Here is an 18,224-nt window from a genome sequence, read left to right as displayed (position 1 = left end):
TATCAAAAAGTCATGGTTCATGACATTTCAGATTAGTCACTTGACAATGATAAATGTGCAGTTATTGGAGCCAGGCACCATTGCAAACAACTTGAGAACAACATTAAACAAGTCACGGATGGTTACTATCTACTCCGAGACTCAAAGACACTTTCAATAAATAAATTTGTCTTCACGGTTTTAATTACAAGCACTATTATTAAGATAAAATTTTGCAGAGATTAAATTCGTCCTGTAGGAGAAAATTAACAGATAATTTCTTTATTGTTTTCCTATACCCTTTATTTATCTCATTACGTAGAAGTTATCATTAAGTCTGATCCTAGAATGAATTTCATTAGTTTTTAATCCAGCAATCCATGAAATATTTTTGAGAACATTCTGAAAAACATTCATCAATCAGTATAAAAATATGAGCATGCCTCTTGATATTTAACACCAATATATTAGTCTGCATGGGCTACCATAACAGAACACCACAAGCTGTTGACTTAAACAACAGAAATTTATTTCCTCACACTTCTGGAGGGGTTGAATCCAAGATCAAGGTGCTGACAGGGTTGGTTTCTGGTGAGACCGCTCTCCTTGGCTTGCAGGCTGATGCCTTTGGTGTCCTCACAAGACCTTTTCTCTATGCATGTGCCTGCTGAGGTCTTTTCCTCTTCATACAAGGACACAGGTCCTATGGATTAGAGGCCCACCCTTCTGACCTCATTTAACCTTAGTTACCTCCTTAAAGGCCCTATCTCCAAATACAGTCACACTGGAAGTTAGAATTTTACTGTATCAATTTTGGGATATACAACTCATTCCACCCTCTCATTCCTCAAAATTGATTCCTTCTTGTACACAAAATACATTCACTTCATCCTAACAGTCCCAAAACTCTTAACCCATTTCAGCATCAACTACAAGTCTAAAGTATCATCTAAATATCATTCAAATCGGGTATCAGTGAGACTTGAGGTGTGATTCATCCTGAGGCAAAATTCCTTTTTAGTTGCAAACCTGTGAAACAAGACCAGATATGTGCCTCCAAAATACAATAGTGGGACAGGCATAAAATAGATAACCCCATTCCAAAAGAGAGAAATCAGAAAGGGGTCCCCTTTGGAACCCCATTCCAAAAGAGAGAAATCAGAAAGGGGTCCAAGACCTAGCAGGGCAAATTCCATTAGCTCTGAAGGCTGAAGAATGGTCCTCTTTGGAAGGGTGTTCTGCCCTCGGGCCCACTGGGGTAGCCTTGCCTTCTCAACCCTGTGTGGTAGCACCATCCCCTCAGCCCCTGGCAGTGCTCTGCTCCTGAGGCCGTAAGCCAGGGCAACCTGGACAACTGAAACCAAGGAGGTGGCCCCATGCTCTGAAATCAATGAGGGAGCCTTGCCATCTGGGCTTGTAGGCCTGGGCCTGTGGTGGCGGTGGCTGCCCTGCTGATCTCTGAATCACCGTCGGGGTCATTCTTCCCTTTTTTGGAAGGATAAGGCATGTTCACAGCCTAGCTCTACTATCTCATCTGGTAGAATCCCAGAAGTCCAAAAGTTCATCCCTTCTCTGTGCTCTTTTGTCCAAACTGGCAGTGTCTCTGCCAGTATAATCCCATCTCTACTATTACTGGCTTCTGCTAAGATGGCTGCTTGGATAATCTTTTTATGGAGTGACTGTCCAGTCATATCCTTGGTGTTCAGTCCAGAACATGCTTTTTTATTTTTCACAACATGGATGGCCTGAGAATTTTCCAAATCTTCAAGTTCTGGTTCCTTTTTGTTTAACAATTCCTTCAATTTATCTCTCCTCTCATTATTTTACTAAAAGCAATAAGGAGAAACCAAGACCATGCCTTCAACACTTTGCTCAGAAATCCCCTTGGCTAACTATCCATGTTCATCACTTTTAACTTCCACTTTCCACAAAACACTAGAAACATAGTTCAGCCAAATTCTTTCTCTCTTTTTTTTTTTTAAAGATTTTATTTATTTATTTGAGAGAGAGAGAATGAGAGACAGAGGGCATGAGAGGGAAGAGGGTCAGAGGGAGAAGCAGACTCCCTGCCGAGCAGGGAGCCCGATGTGGGACTCGATCCCGGGACTCCAGGATCATGACCTGAGCCGAAGGCAGTCGCTTAACCAACTGAGCCACCCAGGCACCCCAAATTCTTTCTCAATTTATAAGAAGGACTGCCCTTCTTCCAGTTTCCAATAATATATTTCTAATTTCCATCTCCATCAGACTTTATCAGAATCATTTTTAACCATATTTTCATCATTTTAACCATCCATATTCCTGCCAACAGTCTCTGCAAGGCAATGTGGGCTTTCTCTAGCATGTACCTCAACACTCTTATAGTCTCTATTCATTACCCAGTTCTAAAGCCACTTCCACATATTTGGTATTTGTTATAGCAACACCCCACTTCTGCATAACAAGATCTATATTCATTAGCTAGGTGGTATTAATTAATTACTTCTGGGTAACAAGATCTGTATTGTTAATTAGTCATTAAAGATAGACTACTATACCCATAAATTGCATTCATTATAAAATTTACAAACAAATTTAAAGGATGAGAAAAAATCATTATTTAAACATCTTCTTGCCCTCTAAAGACTGTTTTGCCCATCCTGCTCTGAAGACTACAATTCTCTAGGCCATCAATCAAATACACTGCTTAAGAGCCAGTCATTTAAAAAAAATTCTTAAAGGTGTCATTTGTTGCCAAATTCTGTTTTCTTAATTATACTGTCTACTACCCATGATTTGATAGGGATACACCTACAATCTAGAGAGTGGTAACTAATGAATTTTAATCTAGTTACTGTATCTAATGTTATCGTTATTTATAAGAAATTGTATCCTTATATTGCTTAAAATATAAAGTTCTAATAATGTATTCTCTTTTTTATGATTGTTATATATTGATGATAGGATAAAAGTAGTTTTTTTGAATATTTACTTTCCATTCACATGTATGCTCTCCTAGGTTTAGTTTTGCCTCCCCTTAGAATCACGACACACAATCATGTTTAAAATATTGGCAAGGGTTACTGGCATAATGTATAACTTCGGAATAGTTTCACCTGGATACACTTAATATCAGATTCAAACACACACACACACCACACACCACACACACACACACACACACACACACACACACACTACCATGTTCTAATTATATTAACTAGCTCAGTCACAAATATCTCAAAGGGTTCTGGAAGCCTCCCCAACAAATAACTATATATACACATGCAAGGAACGTTACCTTTCTCATCAGGAAGAGATGGCACACTGTCACTTCGTAAAGAATCATCTACAGCAGTCTGAACCTGTTCATCAATAGAACTCTCCGTCTTTTCACCATGAAGTTTCCTCTCATTTTCCTTAGAAGATGGAACTGAAGGGCTTTCTTGACGGCTGCTACCACTACTACTTCTGTTTATAGATATTATGGAAACAAACAAAAAAGAAAAAGGGTGATAAAATAAGGTTCATAAATTCAAAGTAAATTTATTTGGCAAGGGGAATGTGCCTCATGATCAAGATATGAAATGATGAAACAAGTAACATAAAACATAAAATGCTAAGTAGACAGAAGTCTGAGAAGAAACTGTTGTAGAAAAGAAGGTTTCACTCTTAAATAGCCATGATAAGCAAGCACTACTCTCAGGCTACCACTCCCCTTTTCCTTTCATTTTAAAATCAAAATACTAGGAAAAAGGGCTTCTATTTGGCTGTTCCAACTCCCTTACTTTTCATCAACATCACAATTTATCAAAATCTACTTCAATCCCAACTACTCTACTGGAATTGTCCTTTCAACCTCCACCTAAACTTGAATTCCCAAATCCAATGGATAATTTTTCTGCAACATTATACAGTGTTGATCTCTACCTCCTTCTTTAAAAGCTCCACTAGCTAAAGCAAATGTAGTAAAACGTTAACATCAGTATAACGTGGATAAAAAATATTTAGGAACTCTGTATTATTCTTGCAACATTTCTGTAAGCTTGAAATTATATCAAAATTAAATGTTAAATAAAAGACTTTCCTTTCTTACACTCCTTGTTCTACTCTCACCTGCTTTTCTATCTCCCAAACCAGTTTTTCTGTTCCTTTTATATCATTTGAATTTTCCTGGGTTTCCTTAAAATGATGGTGATTCCCAGTGTTTTGTTTTTGGTCTTTTTCTCTTTTATGCTACATACTGTCCCTTGGCAATCGTATGCATCTCTGTAATTTTAACTAGTATTATTTAGATTGAGCCTTAAACCTATATCAACTACTTCTGCCCTTCCCCTGACTTTGTCTCAAGTTTCCAAATGCTTAGTGAACTTGTTTTTTTTTCTTTTATTTTTTTTATTATGTTCAGTTAGCCAACATATAGTACAACATTAGTTTTTGATATAGTGTTCAATGATTCATTAGTTGCGTATAAGGTCAGTGTTTTTCTTCCTCCCCCTTTGCTTTCCTTATTCATTCATTTAAATATATATATACTTATATATATTTATATAAGAGAGAGAGAGAGAGAGAGCCAATCACAAGCCATGTTTTGAGATCCACTCCATAAGCTATCTCCTCTTCTGAAATGCCCTTCCTTCTCTGCCTTCCTATTTAAGGCTGTTCTACCTCCCTGATTTAAGGCTCAGTTCAAGTATCATTTCTGCAAAGTGCCTGAGGATACCTTCTCCCACTCCCAAGGAAGGTTTGGTCACTTCTCTGTGTTTATACTGTTTTATTTTGTATGCTTCTATAACAGTATTTATCAGAATATTGTGCAATTAGTTGTCTGGTTTAATAAATGTTTTGGAAAGTATAAACCATATAATATAGCTATAAGGTAAAAGATAATGTAGGAGAGAGCAAGGGCTTTGGAGTCAGAAGGATATGGGATTAATCTCAGTTATTCCACTTAACAGTTATGTGCCAATCATTCACTAGGTAAACATGTAGTAAACTGTCTACTGTGTGCTAGGTATTTTGCTACTTTCTGGGGACAGCAGTATAGATGATCCTCACTAGGACGGCCATAATAAAAAAGAGAGACAATAACAAATGTTGATGAGGATGTAAAAAAATTTTATATTTTTAGTGGGAATGTGAAGTGGAGCACCTGTTTTGGAAAAGTTTGGCCATTTTCCAAAAAATTAAGCAGAGTTATTATATGACCCAGTAATCCCTCTTCTAAGTGTATACCCAAAAGAAATGAAAACCTATGTCCACAGAAAAACTTGTACATAGATGTATATAGCAGCACTATTCATAATAGTCAAAAAGTAGAAGCAATCCAATGTCCATCAACTGACGATAAATAAAATGTGGGATATCCATGCAAAAGAATATTATTTGTCCATATAAAGGAATAACGTACGAATATGTGATAGATGAACCTAAAAACATTATGCTAAGTCAAAGAACCAGTCATAAAGAACCATACATTGTATGATGCCATTTATATGAAATGTCCAAAACAGACAAATCCACAGAGAACAGAAATAAAAAGATTAGTAGTTGTCAGAAGATAAAGAAGAAAGGGCATAAGAAATGACTGCTAAGGGATAGAGGCCTTTTTTTGGGGGTGATGAAAATGAAGACCTCAAAGAACTTCTAGTGTAGTCCATAACTGAAAAGTAAAGGAACAGGAGATAGAAGGTGGTAAAGGCTCTAACAGTTATATATATGGAGAGTTATAGGGGAATATAAAAGGGATATCTAAAGCAGACTAGGGGTAACACTGACTCAGAGGAGAGTAAAAGTAAACTAAATGAAATAGACCACCAAAACAGTGGTCTAGAAAGAAGGTATATCTTGGAAGAGTCCAAGATGGCAGAGGAATAAAGACCTTAGCTTTGTCTGGTCCCAGGAATTCAGCTAGGTAGCTATTAAATCATTCTGAACACCTGTGAACTCAACCGGAGATCTAAGAAAATAGCTACAACTCCACAAAGAGAAGAGCGACCACTTTCTGCAAGAATGACAAGATGGAAAAACTCACCTCAAAAAAGAACAAGAGGCAGTACTGACTTCCAGGGACCTAATCAATATGGATATAAGTAAGATGTTGGAATTGGTGTTCAGAATAATGATTATAAAGATATGAGCTGGGCTTGAAAAGAGCATAGAAAAAACTAGAGAATCTCTATCTGGAGAAATAAAAGAACTAAAATCTAATCAAGTTGAAATAAAAAAGACTATTAAGGAAATGCAATAAAAAAATGGAGGCTCTAACTGCTAGGATAAATTAGGCAGAAGAGAGAATTTGTGATACAGAAGACAAAATGATGGAGAATAAAGAAGCTGAGAAAAAGAGAGATAAACAACTACTGGATCACGAGGGGAGAATTTGAGAGATAAGGGATACCATAAAGCGAAACAATATTAGAATAATTGGGGTACCAGAAGAAGAGGAAAGGGGGAGGCAGAAAGCATAATGGAGCAAATTATAGAAGAGAACTTCCCTAATCTGGGGAAGGAAACAGGCATTCAAGTCCAGGAGACACAGAGAACCCCCTCAAAATCAATAAAAATATGTCAACACCTCGACATATAATAGTGAAACTTGCAAATCTCAGAGACAAAGAGAAAATCCTGAAAGCAGCTCAGAACAAGAGCTCCGTTACCTACAAGGGTAGAAACATTAGACTGGAAGCAGACCTATCCACAGAGATCTGGCAGGCCAGAAAGGACTGGCATGATATATTCAGGGTGCTAAATGAGAAAAATATGCAGCCAAGAATATTTTATCCAGCAAGGCTGTCATTCAGAATGGAAGGAGAGATAAAAAGCTTCCAGAACAAACAGAAACTAAAAGAATTTGTGATCACTAAACCAGCCCTGCAAGAAATATTAAAGGGGATCCTTTAAGCGAAGAGAGAGCCCAAAAGTAACATAACCAGAGAGGAACAGAGACAATATACAGAAACAGTGATTTTACAGGTTAAGACAATGGCACTAAATTCATATCCTTCAATAGTTACTCTGAATGTAAATGGGCTAAATGCCCCAATCAAATGACACAGGGTATCAGACTGGCTAAAAAAGCAAGACCCATCAATATGTAGTCTACAAGAGACTCATTTTAGACCCAAAGACACCTGCAGATTGGAAGTGAGGGGGTGGAAAACAATTTATCATGCTAATGGACATCAAAAGAAAGCTAGGATAGCAATCCTTATACCAGACAAATTAGATTTAAAACCAAAGACTGTAATAAAATGTGAAGAAGGACACTATATCATAATTAAAGGGTCTATCCAACAAGAAGGTCTAACAATTTTAAACATTAATGCCCTTAAAATGGGAGCAGACAGTTAAACTAATTAATAACAAAATTAAAGAAACATATTGATATTAATACAATAATAGTAGGGGACTTTAACACCCCACTCACTGCAATGGACAGATCATCTAAGCAGAAGATCAACAAGGAAACAAGGGCTTCGAATGACACACTGGATCAGATGGACTTCACAGATAATATTCAGAGCATTCCATCCTAAAGCAAGAGAATATACATTCTCCTCTAGTGCCCATGGAACATTCTCCAGAATAGATCACATACTGGGTCACAAATCAGGTCTCAACCAGTACCAAAAGACTGGGATCATTCCCTGCATATTTTCAAACCACGATGCTTTGAAACTGGAACTTAATCACAAGAGGAAATCTGGAAAGAACTCAAACACATGGAGGTTAAAGAGCATCCTACTAAAGAATGAATGGGTCAACCAGGAAATTAAAGAGGAATTAAAAGAATTAATGGAAACAAATGAAAATGAAAACACAACTGTTCAAAACCTGTGGGATGCAGCAAGGAGGTCCTAAGAGGGAAGTATATAGCACTACAAGCCTTTCTCAAGGAACAAGAAAAGTCTCAAATACACAACCTAATCCTACACCTAAAGAAGCTGGAGAAAGAATAGCAAATAAAGCCTACATCCAGCAGGAAAAGAGAATTAATAAAGATTACAGCAGAAATTAATGAAATAGAAACCAAAAGAACAGAACAGATCAACGAAAGTAAGAGCTGGTTCTTTCAAAGAATTAATAAAACTGATAAACGCCTGGGCAGACTTACGAAAAAGAAAAGAGAAAGGACTCAAATAAACAAAATCATGAATGAAAGAGGAGATCACAACAACACCAAAGAAATACAAATGAATAAGAACATATTAAGAGCAATTATATGCCAACAAATTAGGCAATCTGGAAGAAATGGCTGCATTCCTAGAGATGTATAAACTACCAAAACTGAAACAGGAAGAAAGAAAAAACCTGAACATACCCATAAGCAGCAAGAAAATTGAAGCAATAATCAAAAATCTCCCAACAAACAAGAGTTCAGGGCCCGATGGCTTCCCCGGGGAATTCTACCAAACACTTAAAGAAGAATTAATACCTATTCTTCTGAAGCTGTTTGAAACAATAGAAATGAAAGGAAAACTTCCAAACTCGTTCTAGGAGGCCAGCATTACCTTGATCCCAAAACCAGACAAAGACCCCATCAAAAAGGAGAATTACAGACTAATATCCTTGATGAACATGGATGCAAAAATTCTCACCAAGATACTAGCCAATAGGACCCAACAGTACATTAAAAGGATTAATTCACCACGACCAAGTGGGATTTATTCCTGGGCTGCAAGGTTGGTTCAATATCCACAAATCAATCAATGTGATACACTACATTAATAAAAGAAAGGTCGAGAACCATATGATCCTCTCAATAGATGTAGAAAAAGCATGTAACAAAGTACAGCAACTTTTCTTGATTAAAACTCTTCACAGTGTAGGGATAGAGGGAATATACCTCAATATCATAAAAGCCATCCATGAAAACCCCACAGCAAGTATCATTCTCAGTGCACAAAAACTGAGAGCTTTTCCCCTAAGGTCACAAACACGGCAGGGATGTCCACTACACTGTTGTTCAACATAGTACTAGAAGTCCTAGCCTCAGCAATCAGACAACAAAAAGAAATAAAAGGTATCCAAATTGGCAAAGAAGAAGTCAAACTCTCACTCTTTGCACACGACATGATACTCTTACATGGAAAACCCAAAAGACCCACCCCAAAATTGCTAAAACTCATACAGGAATTCAGCAAAGTGGCAGGATATAAAATAAATCCACAGATATCAGTTGCATTTCTATACACTAACAATGAGACAGAAGAAAGAGAAATTAAGGAGTCGATCCCATTTACAATTGCACCAAAAACCATAAGATACCCAGGACTAAATCTAACCAAAGAGGCAAAGGATAAGTATTTGGAAATCTATAGAACACTCATGAAAGAAATTGAGGAAGACACAAAGAAATGGAAAAACCTTCCATGCTCATGGACTGGAAGAACAAATATTCTTAAAATGTCTATGCTACCTAGAGGAATCTATATATTCAATTCAATCCCTATCAAAATACCATCAACTTTTTCACAGAGCTGGAATAAATAATCCTTAAATTTGTTTGGAACCAGAAAAGACCCCGAATAGCCAAAGGAATGTTGAAAACAAAAGCCAAAGCTGGTGGCATCACAACGCCGGACTTCAAGCTAAAACAGACACAAAGATCAAGGGAACAGGACAGAGAACCCAGAAATGGACCCTCAACTCTGTGGTCAACTAATCTTCAACAAAGCAGGAAAGAATATCCAATGGAAAAAAGATAGTCTCTTCAACAAATGGCGGGAAAATTGGACAGCCACATGCAGAAGAATGAAACCAGACCATTTCCTTACACCATACACAAAAATAGACTCAAAATGGATGAAAGACCTAAATGTGAGGCAGGAATCCATCAACATCCTAGAGGAGAACACAAGTAGCAACCTCTTCGACCTCAGCCGCAGCAACTTCTTCCTGGACACATCACCAAAGGCCAGGGAAGCAAGGTCAAAAATGAACTATTGGGACTTCATTAAGATAAAAAGCTTTTGTACAGCAAAGGAAACAGTCAACAAAACCAAACGACAACTGACAGAATGGGAGAAGATATTTGCAAGTGTCTTATCATATAAAGGGCTGGTATCCAAAATCTATAAAGAACTTACCAAACTCAACACCCAAAGAACAAATAATCCAATCAAGAAATGGGCAGAAGACATAAACAGATATTTCTCCAAAGAAGACATACAAATGGCCAACATACACATGAAAAAATGCTCAACATCACTCAGCATCAGGGAAATACAAATCAAAACCACAATGAGATACCACCTCACACCAGTCAGAATGGCTAAAATTAACAAGTCAGGAAATGACAGATGTTGGCGAGGATGTGGAGAAAGGGGCACCCTCTTACACTGCTGGTGGGAATGCAAACTGGTGCAGCCACTCTGGAAAAATAGTATGGAGGTTTCTCAAAAAGTTAAAAATAGAGCTACCCTATGACCCAGCAATTGCAGTACTAGGTATTTACCCCAAAGACACAAATGTAGGGATCCGAAGGGGCACCTGCACCCCAATGTTTATAGCAGCAATGTCCACAATACCCAAACTACAGAAAGGGGCCAGATGTCCATCAATGGATGAATGGATAAAGGAATGTAGTATATACATACAATGGAACACTACTCAACCATCAAAAAAAAAGAAAGAAATCTTGCCATTTGCAACTACGTGGATGGAACCAGAAGGTATTATGCTAAGTGAAATAAGTCAATCAGAGAAAGACAATTATCAAATGATCTCACTCATATGTGGAATTTAAGAAACAGAACAGAGGATCATAGGAGAAGAGAGGGAAAAATGAAACAGGATGAAATCAGAGAGGGAGACAAACCATAAGAGACTCTTAATCATAGAAAACAAACTGAGGGTTGCTGGAGGGGAGGTAGGAGGGGGGATGGGGGTAACTGGGTGATGTAATGGAAGGCATGTGATGTAATGAGCACTGGGTATTATATGAGTGATAAATCACTGAACTCTAAATCTGAAATAGTACATTATGTGTTAATTAATTGAATTTAAATTAAAAAAACAGAAGGTATATCATATGTAATGGCACAAAAGAGAGAGAGAGCATGGCTCTTTTATTAGAGAATACATTAGAGTAGTTATAATTAGTGGAATATGATAAGAGGGGAAATGCCAAGAGACAGGGTTGGAGATGGACCAAAGCCTCAATAATAAAGGAACTTTCATGCTCTACTCCACTCAACTGAGTGGCTCTAAAGAAATACTGAAGGTTTCAAACAGGTAACAAATTGGCTGCAAATTTTAGAAAAATCACTCTAGTTACCAAGTAGTTAGTGAAGAGATTAGGGAATGGTTTGGGAAGAGATTGGGAAAACTATGAGGAATCCCCTATAGTGACCCAGCTGACAGCCTCAATGAACTGTCAGTGAAGGTTAAATGAAAGTCATATAGTTCCAGAGATATAGTAGGTACTTAATACCCCACACTAATGTTTTTTAGTCTCATGATTTAATTTTTTAAATGAGGTTTTAGTTTGACAATGTAGGTATCCTACCTCTAAGAATGCTGGAAAAGGAACCTCGAAAATCTTCTAATCCAAGGACAGAACCATAATTGAAAACTACAGATGTTAATACCATGCAAGAACCAATGACAAAGTATTTGATCTTTTATAATTATAACAATTAGTACATACAGTAATGTCAAGAAATATGGAAGTTAGCAAAGCAATGCCCAATAAACATAGGCCTTGGAGCCAGATAAACCAAGGTTCAATTCCTTGGTGTGCTACTTTCTATGTGACCTTAGGTGAGTTTCTTAGCAACTCCATGAGCCTCTGGTTCCCTACTATAAAAAGAGAACAATATCTGTCTTGGAAGGTTGTTGTGAAGATTAAATGCAGGAAAAAGAAATTTGACACGGAGCTTATACAAGGCAGGCTCTCAAGGAACGGTAGTTACATTACTACACAGAACAACTATTTTATAAATCAGCTAGTCAAATAGGGGAAAGTCAGAACTTTGAAGGGAAGACACTATTTTATTTAAAGAAATGAGATTAAGAAGTAAAAAAAGAAAGCAATGTCTAAGCCATTTATCACACTTTACTAAATCAAAGTGTTTTCACCTTCGATCATGATTCTTGTATCTTGAAGACTCAGAGTAACTATCAAATGAAGGGGAATACTTCTGATGCTTTGAGTCAAGGGTCCCTTCTTTATTCTGAGAGAGTGAAACAGATTGACTTTTCCTGCAAAGAGAATAAAAACTGATTAAACATTTAAAGTCTCTTATAAGGAAAGGATTTTAAATGTCATTTAACATTAATATGAGATAAAATCTTGGATAAATAGAAATTATGAAATAGCTATAACAAAGTATTTAGGAAAGACATTCACTCATAGAAAAGAGTATCTTGCTTTATGAGAAATAAACACATATCACCCCAAGTATCAGTAAATGTGAATAAGGACTTAAATCTATGAATTCGAGACAGTCAAAATGTGATGTAAAAAAATACACACAAACATGATCACAACACCCAGGCTGCCTAAGAAACTAATGACTTTTCACTGTTCCTAGAATAAACTCCAAAATCCACAAGGTCTGCAATGTCCTACCATAATCTGATCCCTGCATCATCTCCTACCATTCTCCCCTTTGTTCTCTGCCTCCGGTCACATTCTTCCCTCATTTTCTCTTCCTACTGACCTGCCTATTCTTTATCTGCTTTAATCACGGACTCCTTTTCATCCATTAGATCTCACCATAAGCTTTCCTTCCTCAGGAAAACCTTCTCTGACGTTGCTGTACCCCCAGGCTATTCAAATTCCTTTGTTATATGTCTCAGGGATATATGTCCTTTTCGCTCATAACACTTGTCTAAGTTTGTAACTGTTCATTCACTTAAGTGAATATGTGATTATATTATCTACCTTCCCCACTACACTGTATGCCCATAACTATATTCCTAGTACCCACAACAGTGCCTGGGACTTAGTAGATACTCATTGCATATTAGCTGAACGACTGAATATTAACCTATCCGTTTCAGCTCTGGTCCTCAGCTGTTTCACAAAGTCTGGAGCATGCTGTCGGTGGTGGTCGTATAGCGTTGCCAGGGGAGCTCCTGAAGCAGTGATGGCATCTGAGATATGAGTTCGAGTCAACTCTGCCATCTAAATAAGAACACACAAGGCAAAAGTAGATGTGAAAAAAAAATCACAGAAAACTGAGAAGGAGCACAGTGTCTTTGAAAGATCACTGGATTAAGAGCAAGTAAATTCTGCCATTAACAGGTAAAACACTGTGGGCAAGTCATTTAGATTTTTTAAGTCTCAACAGCTTCCTTATAAAAATAAAAAGTTGGCTGGACCACAAGATTTCTAAGGTTTCATCTAGCTATAGCAACCTATGAATTAAAGCAAAACTTTCAAGTCATATAATAAGCCATAATAAACCAAAAATAAATCTTCTTTAAGAATCAACTCAATTACTACTTCCTATATCTGTTTTCTGACCTACAATGTGAGGTATTTTCCTTACTCTTCACCACTACTGCAACTGCTGCATGTATTATTCATTTGGTGTTCATTCAATCACTGCCTTGACAACTTGAAGTGTTTTTGAAATCTTTGCTAATGTTGTCTAAAATTTTCTTAAAAGAATCTATACTTATTTGCACAATCCCATAGTACCCAACCCAGTAGGTTCCTGACTTTTTAATATTAATAACAAAGTCATTTCACAAACAATCCTAAATTGTACCTGCTAAAATAAACTGAAACTACAGCTATAGATTATGATATCCCATATACAGACAACAGTAAAACTATTTCTGGCTTTACCCTTGGTACAGTAAAAGACAAGACACTAACATCACTGTAGGTGAAAAGGAACCATCTTCACACAAAGCAGATCAATGGCTTCCTGGGACCAAAGTTAGAGACTGACTGGATAGGGGCATGAAGAAACTTTTTAGTGTGGGAAATACAGTTGATCTCTGAACAACATGGGGGTTAGGGGTGCCGATCCACAAGCAGTCAAAATCCGTGGATAACTTCTAATTCCCCCAAAATGGAACTACTAAATAGCCTACTGTTGATTGGAAGCCTTACCCATAACATAAACAGTTGACTAACACATATCTTATACATTTCATGTATTTTATACTGTATTATTATAATAAAGTAGGCTAGAGAAAAGAAAATGTTATTAAGAAAATCCTAAGGAAGAAAAATTACATTTATAGTACTGTACTGTATTTGTCAAAAAAAATTTAGCATGTAAGCAGACCCTCACAGTTTCAACCCATGTTGTTCAAGATTCAACTGTATTCTATTTCTTGATTATGGTGGTGTTTATAGGGATGGACAGATAGATAAGAAAAGACACAGAAATATGTAGATATATATACGTGTATCTGATTAGATACCTATATCTATATATTTGTCAAAACTCATCAAATAATAAAATGGATATATTTTATTGTCTGTAAATTATACATCAATAAAATCAATACAGTTTTAAAAAGCTTACTCAAGGGCAGACATTAAGAGTTCTCCATTTTTTCTGCCTCTGTATCACTCACATGTACAACATACTGCAATAAATGGTGCCTCTTAATTCAATAATGTATGGCTCCCACTGAAGTCACCAATCAAAAGTACGTATTTCTTAGATGTTAGAAACTGCTAAGACCAAATCTATTCAGACTGACTAAAAAGAAAAGGGTTTTTCAATGGCCTTACTTCACAGATTTGGCGAGCCGCATCTGTGGTGAGGCGAGCAGTGTCTGCTTGGTGAGCGGCTATTTTACAAGTTGCTTCCTGCAGGACCTCAGTTACTTCCCTTTGTGATTTGACCACCTGCTGTATGGATTCTGCATGGACCTGAAAATAAAAGGGAGTAAAAAGAGAACTTCTGTTATGTCTCAGTCTCTCCCCACCCCAAATGTTTCATGGCTCAAGTGCCTTGTAAAACAAATACTCGACGATTATCTGGATCTCATGTCTTAAAATCTAGAGTTTAGAGTCTTAAAATTACTGCTGGAGTTTAATTTTTAATTCCACCATTCACGAGCTGATGTTTCTTTAGGCAAGTAACTACTATGTACCTCAGCTTCCACTTCTCTAAATTGGGGATAAATCTTGACTAAACTTAACTCACAGGATTGCTACAAGAGTCAAATAACATGAAATTAACCCATAATGGCATAATGTACTAAAGCATTATTATATCTTTTCTTTTTTACTCCTATATAATTAAAAGAACACTGAAGTGATTTCAAAGATACAAATTTAGATTTAAAGAACCAGTGCCTGCTGCAAATGTAAGTACCTGAGCTGCTTTGTTTCGGGTTTCTTCTAACTGTCTCTGACACTCTAAAGCCTCTTGTTCAGCCTTCAATTTCAAAAGGGCCAAGTCTCTTTCATGGCGTTGCTGCTGTGCCTTCAAAATAAAAAAATGATCAACTATTAATTCTAAGATACTAAACCATTTTAACACAGTGACGGTATTACCCGTAATACTATTTTCCTAACATAATATTTTTTGAAGCAACCAATTAGAAATGTAAAGACAGCAAATAGGATAGCCCTAAATCATTTATCTAAATATTTAATGACCACCTACCATGTGTTAAATAATGCAATAACATAAAAAATTTCCAAGGCATACAGGACTAAGAACTCATACCAAAAAGCTAGTTTTAAAGCAAAAGCTACAGTACCTAACTCTTTAAAAGAGATTAAAATGTCCTATGTGTAAAAATAAAGATACCAGAATTTTAGGATTCCTTTATTTTGGCTTTACAGGAGTAGTTTCATGAAAATATTGCCCCAGAAAAGGTCTCCTTCTCACCAGGATGCTTTCTTTCCACTATTTCATATAACACTATCAATCAATTTATATTTTTTCACTTCTTCTGGAATAGTGCTAAATACAGGTTTTCTAAAGGTGGAAAGGCTGTATATAAAGTTATATAATGCCCTGTACAAATCTGGAAGCCCAGAATTATAATGTATCCCTAAAATGATAGAAAATCTCAGTACTATTTTGGATTTCAAGGTAATGGCCACTACAATGGGGCCAATTTCCCCAATCCAGTGATTTTTAACCAGGTTGTTACCAGTCCGTCCCCAGTCTCCATCAAGGAGACTTGGAAATGTCTGGGGAGTTTTTGCTGTCATGATGACTGGACAGCATTACTATTATTTATTGGGAGAAGTGCAGGAATGCTCAACTCCTTGAAAAGTATGGGAGAGTTCCACACAAAGAATGGTCTTTAAGTATTTTGGGAAGAACAAATGCAAAACAAAATTGAGAAAAAATTATTTACAACAGCAACAGGAGACATAAAAGATATAGGAATAAATTTAAAAATGTGTAAGGTCTCTATACTGAAAAATACATTGCAGAGAGAAATATTTTTAAAACCTAACAGAAACAGGTATCATGCTCACAAATTAGAAAATGACATATAAGATGTAAATTCTCTCCCCAAACTGATTGACAGATTCAATGCCAGTCATATCAAAATCAATCTAAAAATAAAAAACCAGGCTTTTTTTTGTAGAAGCTGACAAACTAATTCTAAAAGTTATATAGAAATGCAAAACCCTAGAATAGCCTTTCTCAATAGCCTTGAGAAAGAACAAAGTTGAAATAATTACACCTTGATTTCATGACTCACTCTAAAGACACAGTAAAACAGTATGGCACTGGTGTTAAGGACAGACAAATATATCAATGGAAAAGAAGAGAGTCCAGAAATAGACCTCCATATAAGTGATTACTTAACTGTTAACAAAGGTGCCAAGGTAATTTAAGTCTTTTTTAAGAAAATGGTGACGGAACAACTGAAAATCCATAAGTAACTAGATGGCTCACACAATTAAATATAAAAGCCAAAACTATAAAGCTTTTTAGGAAAACATAAAAGAATATCTTTGTTAAAGTATCTTAACATCTTAGGGTAAGCAAAGACTTCTTAGAAAACAAAAGGCACTACAATAAAAGAAAAAAATTAAAAACTAGATTTCATTAAAATGAAAATATTCTGCACTTAAAAAGATACAGTTTAAAAATGAAAAGACAAAAAATATTTTTTAAAAATTAACCGGCAAGCTAAGGACTGGGAAACAGTATTCGAAATATATCTAAAAAGGACTTGTTTCTACGATAAAGAACTTCTACAACAATAAAAAGAAGATATACAACCCTATTATGTGAAATAGGCAAAAAATCTGGACATTCACAAAAGATATAAGAATCGTCAATAAATAACAAAAAGATTATCAACCTCATCAGTCATAAAAGAAATGCAAATTAAAACCACAATGAGATACTATTTCATACTCACTAGAATGCCTAGAATACCAATGACAGCAAAAATGTGGAGCAACTGGGACTCTCATAGATTGCTGTATGAGTATAAGATAGTACAACTACTCTGGACAACAGTATAGCAGTTTCATATAAAGTTGAGCATATACTTCTACTTGACCCAAGCAATTACACTCATGGGTATTAAAGCAAGAAAAATGGAAACATACGCTGAATACAGAGTTGTAAAAAATATTCATAACAGGAATATTTTAATAGTCAAAAACTGGAAACAATACAAATGTACATCAAGAGGAGAAGGGATAAACAAATTATGTTATATTGATCAATGGAATATTACTCAGCAAAAAAGTAACACGAACAATAGATACAACAACATGGATGAATCTTAAAAACATTATACCACATAAAATAAGCTAAACACAACAAAGTACAAAGTATATTTCCATTTATATGAACTTCTAGAATAGGCAAAAATAAACTGTGGTGATTAGGAATCAGAATAGTAATTGCCTCTGGGAGAGGGGATTAACTGAAAAGGTCCATGGGTGAACTGTCTGAAGTGACAGAAATGTTCTCTATTTTGATTAGGGTTGTGGTTACATTGATCAAAACTCATCAAACTGTGCACTTAAAATATGTGTATTTTATATGTAAATACTAAGGGTTTTTTTGTTATTTGTTTTTTTAAAGATAGCAACAGCAACTCCACATCAGAACACTGCTTCTACCTTTACTGGATTTTTGTTAGCTAAGGAAAAGTCCACATTATCCTGGCTTTATAAAATACCTGGTTCTCAGAAACTTTTCTTTTTGGTACAAATAAAGAATTAAAAACAAAACAATAAAAACTCAGTCATCTCTGATTTGTCAGTGAAAGAAAATATTGAGAACTGCTTGATGAGCTGATTTTTACAGTCATTTTAAAAAAATGAGGAAAATGAAATATTTGAGAGAAAATGG

General features: G+C 36.1%; 1 protein-coding gene across 3 annotated transcripts in view; it reads right to left on the bottom strand.

Moving 5' to 3' along the window:
- CEP350 (centrosomal protein 350) overlaps positions 1–18,224 on the bottom strand; it is a 154,847-nt gene that overhangs the window by 69,530 nt on the left and 67,093 nt on the right. For all 3 annotated transcript variants that reach the window (XM_088017380.1, XM_028121508.2, XM_028121509.2), the window contains exons 18-22: positions 15,255–15,365; positions 14,666–14,806; positions 12,957–13,093; positions 12,043–12,165; positions 3,260–3,429 (exon numbers count right to left, since the gene is read on the bottom strand). In XM_088017380.1, the coding sequence (XP_087873506.1) occupies positions 3,260–3,429; positions 12,043–12,165; positions 12,957–13,093; positions 14,666–14,806; positions 15,255–15,365 (682 nt within the window). The remainder of the gene's footprint in view (positions 1–3,259; positions 3,430–12,042; positions 12,166–12,956; positions 13,094–14,665; positions 14,807–15,254; positions 15,366–18,224) is intronic.

Source organism: Eumetopias jubatus, unplaced genomic scaffold, assembly GCF_037043125.1.
Source record: "Eumetopias jubatus isolate StellerSeaLion01/CBP00866 unplaced genomic scaffold, mEumJub1_p1.0 scaffold_12, whole genome shotgun sequence".
Taxonomy (NCBI): Eukaryota; Metazoa; Chordata; class Mammalia; order Carnivora; family Otariidae; genus Eumetopias; species Eumetopias jubatus.
This window is presented reverse-complemented; position numbering and strand designations above follow the sequence as displayed.